Below are 7,573 nucleotides of genomic sequence, written 5' to 3' on the forward strand. Positions count from 1 at the left end.
TTACCATAGTTACTTCAACTTCTGGACATTTACTTCCATGTTAATGTGAAATAAAAATATATCTAGATTCCACAAAATGGTAAAAGTTACTCAGGTTCAGGGTTTTCTGTCAGCTGGTAGATGACCTGTCATTAAAACTGCAGGACAAGAGTGGCTGGGGAGTAATTGCACCAATAACGCTTCAGTGAGAAAAATGTGCTACCAGTGCCCACCAGAGCAAGTGAGTTGGAACAGTCCAAAACACACCAAGAATTAACATGACACCAGCGAGAGCGATAAAGCATACTCTGAGGCGTGCACACATGCCTCAAACACAGATATCTTCAACTTGACAAATGGAAACTGCATGCTTCTCATTCACATCAGGAAGCATCGTGGGGGTTTATCACTCAACCTGTTCCTAATCCATTCATTTTAAAATTGGCTGTGTCAGCAGATTGAAAAGAAGAAATCAAAGAAGTGGAAGGGAGTGGAAATACATGTGTGCTATCAAGGCAGGCTGCCTTCATCTTGCATTAGAGAGTGAAGCTACTTTTGAATCAAGTTTTAAACCGTCTATAGAAATCTGCAGTTTATTTAACATTTATTAAATCTGAGACTGACAGACTTGGAGAAAAAAACCATGTACAGTGAGGAATTCTGGCAATCCTCCTCAATCTCTGATTTCATAACACATTATTGTTACATTCTACACTGCTCACATGAACAATGGCAATAAATTCTCCTGCTTAGCTTTCTGTCACTTTTTACCATGAAAATCTATTACAGCAACTAATAATGTAGTTCGGTTGAACCTTCATAAATCAAAAACAATTGTCAAGGAACAACCAGCGCCTTTTGAAACACCTCACTTTTCTGTACAACGTGGTTGGAGTATGACCATTCAGGTCCATGTTTGTTTGCAAAACTCATGGTTTTTTTGCAGTTGCACTTATTTACTTGTGAATATTTTGTGTGCTGGAGATGCAAATCAGCCTCTCATGTCTCCTGCCAGGAATACACCATAAAGGCAAGTTTCAAGAAAATCTGGCCTCTTTCATTCTTGATTCTCTGCACAACTGAGATATAATTCTTTGCTTTACTGATCACAAATTATTAAAGCAATATAACAGCTTTGATGCATTATATGCGAGAGCTGCTGGACCACTATTGTTTAGTCCTTAATGCAGTTTTAAACATTGCTTCCAGGGGATTTCTTCCCACCTGATCCACCACTGTGGTCCACAGCTTAAAATATAGTTGAAGCTTTGCACTTTTCTCTGGGTATACGCTCCTAATCAGCAGTCCACCTTCCAGACAGAAAAACAAAGCCCAAGTGTGCTGTACTGAGGCTGACCCATACTACCACTACAGTTAATAGCCTTGATATTTTCCAGAAGCACTCATTTGAGTTATAATTAAAGAGCTTACATTACTTAAAGGTTAAAATAAATAACATCAAAACATAAGACACAACAGTGACTTAATGAGAGAAAGAGAAGTGCAGCTTGCACACATCTGAGTGTTTGCACTGCTGTACAGCGATTTTTACTGCACTTTTACTACATTATCTTGGTACTTTACCTTCTTTAGGATGATATCGATGTAACCTGCTATTAACTGAGAGATCTGTTCTCCTTCAGTGGTCTGTACTGAGTAATAGCTTTCCTGATATTCCCCAAAATCCTGAAGGAAGAAAAAAAAATAAGAATATCCCTCTCAGTACCAAATAGGAGAGAATTCAAGTTTTAAAATTGTTTGTACAGACATTTTATTACATTGAAGACCAAGTGAAACTGCTCCAAGATTCGAAGTCAGTCTATATATGGAGGGCGAGGCAGAAAAGGAGAAGGATGCTTTTTATTGCAGCTTAATAACAGATGTTTCATAAACTGAAATGCCCGTTCTCAGTCTGGCTTTATCGGACTCAGTTACTGAAGGATGGAGAAAAGTCTTCAGAATTTTACCCTAAAGCATTATCACCCATGCAATTGGAAGTTAGATGCACATGATTAAAGTGAATATAATTTTCCATCCACTGCCTTTCGCTTTCCCACTTCAAACAACATTTTCATAACCAAAATGAAAGTTGCAGAGGTCTGTTATGGACCAAATAATTAACAAAACATCACATTCAGGAGAATTCTTCAAATCCATAAATGTCAAATGTATTACTGAACCACCACAAAGTGCATTACAAATGGCAAGTACCTTAAGGGCTTAAAAACCAAGTGTGAATAATGATGTTTTCTTCACCGTTTTAGTGGTTAGGCACAAACCAGTTTTAAACAGTGTTTTTTGAAAAGATTTACACAGTACTTTTGGGGAGTTGGTCTGTCCAGAAATGTCAAAATACAGATTTACTTTAGACACCAACATGGGCCAGTTTATTAGTTTAGGGCTCTGTGACTCCACATAATGCTAGAACATTACAGACAGAACAAGTTATACTGAAGAAACTGTTCTAAATGTAAGTCCATCTTCCTTTCTCCTGGCCACAGAGATCCCTCTTCGTCTGAATATATACTAAAAGATTACCAGAGTGAAGCTTTTAGGCGAGGCAGCCCAGCGTTTCACAGTTGTCAGCGGCCATTCCTGCAACACTTCCTTGGTCCTCTCATCCACACGCATCACCGAGTCCTTGGTAACACCCAGCAAACGAGGAACCAGTTTGTTTTTGCCTTTCATTTTTTCCTAAAACAAAATGTGGAAAATTATTTTTCATTCAAATGGAGCTTGCCATAGAAGAAAGGAAAAGCATGATGGAATATACTGACAGAAGGAAGCAACTGGCATGCAGACTAGGACAATTTAAAACTCCAGGCTCAGTTTGTCTGCTCACAGGCAGTGATTTTCAAGCAATGCATTAACATTAAGAAGCTCGGGTCTTTACTGGATCTTTACTATGCAGTTCAAAAGACACTCCCTCTTCTCCCTCCTCCAGGAAACAGAAGCATTTTAGGGATTGTGGTAACAAATCTTTGGCCTCTCTAAAACCTTATCATTTGATGAAGCTGTTCTTCCAATGCAGTTTTTCAGCACGCAATTTGTATTCTCATTAAACTTATAAACAGCAACAACTTATGAGTTCTTTGTGAATGTTTTTCTGCAGACAGTACTTCATTGCTAATCAAAAGGAAAAGAAGAAATGTTGATTTAAAGGACTTAAATCATGACAGACTCAACTTTCTGGAAGCAGTACGACAAGGAGCTACACTGAAATTATAATTCTGTCCCACACGTGATTTACACCTTTTTCCAAATGCTGCTTGCAGACAGAAGGCTGAAAGAACATCTTTGACCTTTGCTTAGTGAAGAATCTGAGGTAAATACATAACTAAGCATACAATATGATCACAGCAAGATCTACATTACCTTAACAAGAAAAAAAGACACTCCGTAGGTCCGCAGGGAGCGGGCTAACTTCACATACTTCACTTTGGCTTCTATTTCAGTCATCTCACCACAGTTTTTGTGCTCCTGTAATGAGAGTTCAGTATCACTTAGGCAGAAACAATGCTTTCTGGAAACAAACAAAAAAAGGGTTTAGCTTTTATCTTTTTAAGGATGTTCAGTTAACAATCATTACAACCAGAGTATTTGAAAACAATACTGGCTAAAAAGTGTTAGCAGTACTGCATCCTGTAGCTCCTCACAAAGGAGAACATAGCCTGTGCACCATGAGCTTTCATAAGTAAACACCTCTTTACTCAGCTTTTAAAAATAATTTAAAAGTTCCAGCACCCATATCTTTTCCAAGGAGCAGACTATTTATTCCTTCTTTGTGCCCAAACCTTCTGACTCATGAAGGCATCACACCTGGTAATTGACCATTTCTCATCTCTTGTAGGTTCTTCCAATGGATTTTTTTTGCCAGCTGCACTGTTATCTACATTTTTTTCCATCACATGAAAAGAATTCTACAGATGAGGAAGCAGCAATGATTTTTCTCACTAATTCATCCTGGAATACTCATCTAGGTTTGTCTGGTAACTCTCAATTTCTATTTATTACTTTAACAATTTACTCATCAGTAAACTATTACCTGGAAGCAAAGGCAGCTACCAATATTATGTATTCAAACTTCATCTCAGCATCTGCTGTCCTACCCTAGACCATTCTTCTGAAAATCCTCTCCCAGTAACCTGCTATTTAAATACTGTTTGTGGGATCCCCATCACGTCACATCTTCCCCTTGCACTCTTCTGAACTACTGGTTGTTGCCTCTCACGCTGACTGAGGGTAGCTAGGGGAGCACCAAGAACCGGGGAACACTTTGCTACTCCAATTTAAATTACCATCTTGACAATGGTCCACAGAGAAGCACTAGCACGAGCAACTGCAACTCCAAAAAGCCTTTTGCATCCCAGGGACACAGACTGATCATGTCTCTCAAGTTCAGTGCACAGAGAACACAACTGGGATCCAAAAGAGCAAGGAGCCCAAATATAGTCACTGCAGATGGAGTACTTGGTGAAAATCACCTGCCAAACTCAACAGTGTTATACCTCAAGGCAACAGTCGATTTTGACCAGAAAGACAGCTTGCTTTTTCTATCTTGCTATTGTATCTTTGCCCAGCACCAGTGCCCTCACTGATGAGCTTCTTATCAATGCACTGAAGCATGTAATGATTGAAACTACTCACAGATCATGTTTGAAATGGGTAAAAATCACATGCTATGACTAGCATGATACAGCAATACTTAGAAGAGAATGAATCTTTCTTTTCTTAAACTGTAACATCACTGTCATTAGGTAAAGGGACAGAAAAGCATCAGACATACTCATTTATGAAGCAGTACTATAAGCTCCAGGTAGAACGGACTTACTGAGCTACACAATTCCTAGACTTGGAGTGTAACACAGAAAACTATATGACCTGTTCCTGCTCTTCAACTCATCTCCCAAGTTGTGATCACAGATCACTGATATGTCCTTCCAGTAACCATATGACTCGATTTTAGCTGTTGACCTCATATTTTTTCAACTTGTATTATATTGGCAAAAATATTTTTCAGTAGGCACAGATATTTAGTGCATCCACAGTACTCAAACTCTGAGACCACTTCCAACAACACCGGTACATTTTACACTCAACTGCTTCAGTCTTTTACAACTGCATGATTCCCAGACACATCACTGAACTCAGGCATTAGTGAGCAGAACTCTGTGTTTCTTGAAGATCATGCCTGAATAATGAAGGCATGAAATTAAAACTAGTTTTCCTAAATGTGCTTCTATTTTAGTACAAATACATATCCTTACATTTCAATGCATCAGAGAAAAAGGTCTTAAGAATATTGAGTATTCACTCTCTACCCTTCAAAGTACACCGAATAATCATCGGTGAAGCAAAAAAGATCAGCACAATAAATTTGCTGAAGAAGGAAAAGAAAAGCTGACAGTCTTTAAACTTGATTTTCTGACAGTTATATAATTCAAGCATACACAGAGTATACTTCTGTGAAAGCCTGTATTTTTCTTATAAAGGAAGTGAAGCTATAGTAGGCTTTTCAGTCTCAAAATTACCTGAAATATTCTCTTTTCAGCCCCTCTTTGTTTGGTATATTCTTTAGGCAGGAATTCTTTTAGGCTAGGAAAAAAAGAAAAAAGAATCCATAGTTAATGGTGCCTTCCCAAGGAGGGATGCTTCCCATGCTCCTTTATAGGCAGTAAGTCCCTCAAGCTTCCTAAAATAGGCATAAAATACCTATACAATGAAACAAAATACTGGCTAAGTATGGTGAGAGCAAGAAGGTAACTTACATGCTTCAGAAAAACACTGCAGTCACAACCCCATGTAAGACCCCTTCATGTTTTAAAAAGTCATCAAAAGTAAGTAATAGCTGGGACATTTTCCATTCTTAAACTATACGATACCTCTCAGCAGCTCAGAGGGGTTCACATCTAAATTCAAATACACTCATTGCAATCGGGGGGAAGAAGGAGACATCAAAGATTGAGCCAGCTCTGTGTCCGAGTTCAGACACTGCCATTACTTTCCAGTAGCACTTTGATTTACTGATGTGTGGGCCCAAGTTCTTCCTCTGTGTCTTTCAAATGTGAGAACACTAATATTTTACTGAAAAATTGCAAAGCCATGTAAGTGGATACTTCATACCAGCCACTTTGTCAAAAACAAACTACAAAACCCACCAGTCCTAATTTCTGTAGCACTCAGTTACTAATGGTATCAGAATACAAAGTAAACTAAGTCAGTTCAGCCTCCATGGTAGAGTTTTGTCAGAATCTTTAAACACCTCATTGGTACTTCCTTGCTGTATAATAAAATAAACCCTTGATCTCAGCCAAACACCAACCCAACTTGAAGACACATCAACACAGTGCTTTAGTAAACATCAGTTCCTATGTGGATTGCACTTTCCCATGTGGAACACTCTGAAGAAACTATGTCACATATTAAGCAGTTCATTTTCAGACTGAGGAAACTCCCACAATTCAAAAAACTGGTTTCTAAGGTTCCCCCCTGCTTTGGATAATTGAGAATCACAGAAAAAGTATGACTGGAAAATCCCCTTCTCGTTTTGATTGATTCAGTAAGCAAGCACAGAAACTATCTACTATCATACAAAGTTTCTTTTCCAGAACGCCCTAGCAATATAAAACAAAGTAAGAACAACTGTCCCTGCTGACCTTTCTTCCAATGCTCCAGGAGATACATCACACTAATACATGACAATGAAATCTCTTCTCAGGACTTATTTCTACAGACACATCACTGGGTGGGGAAGGCTGGAGAGACAAATTAATTTCGTACCCATTTGTATGCAAGGACTGCACACAAATGCCAACATATTTGTTGTTTTTCACTAGCATAAAGGTAAAGCCAGTGCTCTTGAAAAAGACAGTTTGAGACAGGAAACCAGGCTAGATTAATGAATTGAGCTTATGGGCACCAGTTGTGCTTGGAAAGAAAAAGCCAAAGGGAGCAGTTTCAGGTGCTCCTTTCCTATCCACATGACTAATCTAAGTTCTTTATTAGACATTCTCTCAGCAAATTTAAACACTGTGTGCCCTTGTAGGTATGATGCAAAACTTCAGCTGTATGAGGAAGCGCATGAAGAAGGACTATTTGCAACTTGATAGTTTAAGACCTTTCATAATTTACTTTGGCATGACCTTCAAGGAAATTCCTACAACCAAAGTGTTAACAAGTTGCAGGTAATGATCTTCATCTGTACCAAGAATAATTTATCAATGACAAAAAAGGATACAAAAGTTCCCTCTATATAAATATATTGCAGACATGGCAAACGAAACTAAGCTGTTCCAAAACAACACTATAAAACATTAACACTATTCTGTTACATGCTGTTTTCAGTATGAGCTGACAGATCCTCCTTAAGGGAATCTGTAGCATGTTCAGGTTTCACTGATGAGTGAATGGACACCTCTCAAATGTCTTTCACACACTGAGTTACAGCATATAGCTTACATAAAACATAACTACTTTCATACTTGAAAAGAATCAGTGTTCATCCACCAAAGAGTAGGAAATAGCTGGATGAAGCTTTAAAATAAAGCTCAAACTTGTTCAAAAAGAAAAAGAAAGCAACTACAAAGTTTTTTTT

At 38.3% G+C, this 7,573-nt stretch overlaps 1 protein-coding gene across 1 annotated transcript in view; it reads right to left on the reverse strand.

The window, feature by feature from the left end:
* TLN2 (talin 2) overlaps positions 1-5,574 on the reverse strand; it is a gene marked incomplete at its 5' end in the record, with an annotated part of 77,248 nt that extends 71,674 nt beyond the window's left edge. The window contains 4 exons of the mRNA XM_010011135.1: positions 1,564-1,665; positions 2,518-2,673; positions 3,355-3,459; positions 5,511-5,574. Of these exons, the coding sequence (XP_010009437.1) occupies positions 1,564-1,665; positions 2,518-2,673; positions 3,355-3,459; positions 5,511-5,574 (427 nt within the window). The remainder of the gene's footprint in view (positions 1-1,563; positions 1,666-2,517; positions 2,674-3,354; positions 3,460-5,510) is intronic.
* Between the last annotated feature and the right edge of the window lie 1,999 nt (positions 5,575-7,573).

The sequence above is a fragment of the Nestor notabilis genome, unplaced genomic scaffold (genome assembly GCF_000696875.1).
Source record: "Nestor notabilis isolate BGI_N333 unplaced genomic scaffold, ASM69687v1 scaffold8073, whole genome shotgun sequence".
Classification (NCBI taxonomy): domain Eukaryota; kingdom Metazoa; phylum Chordata; class Aves; order Psittaciformes; family Psittacidae; genus Nestor; species Nestor notabilis.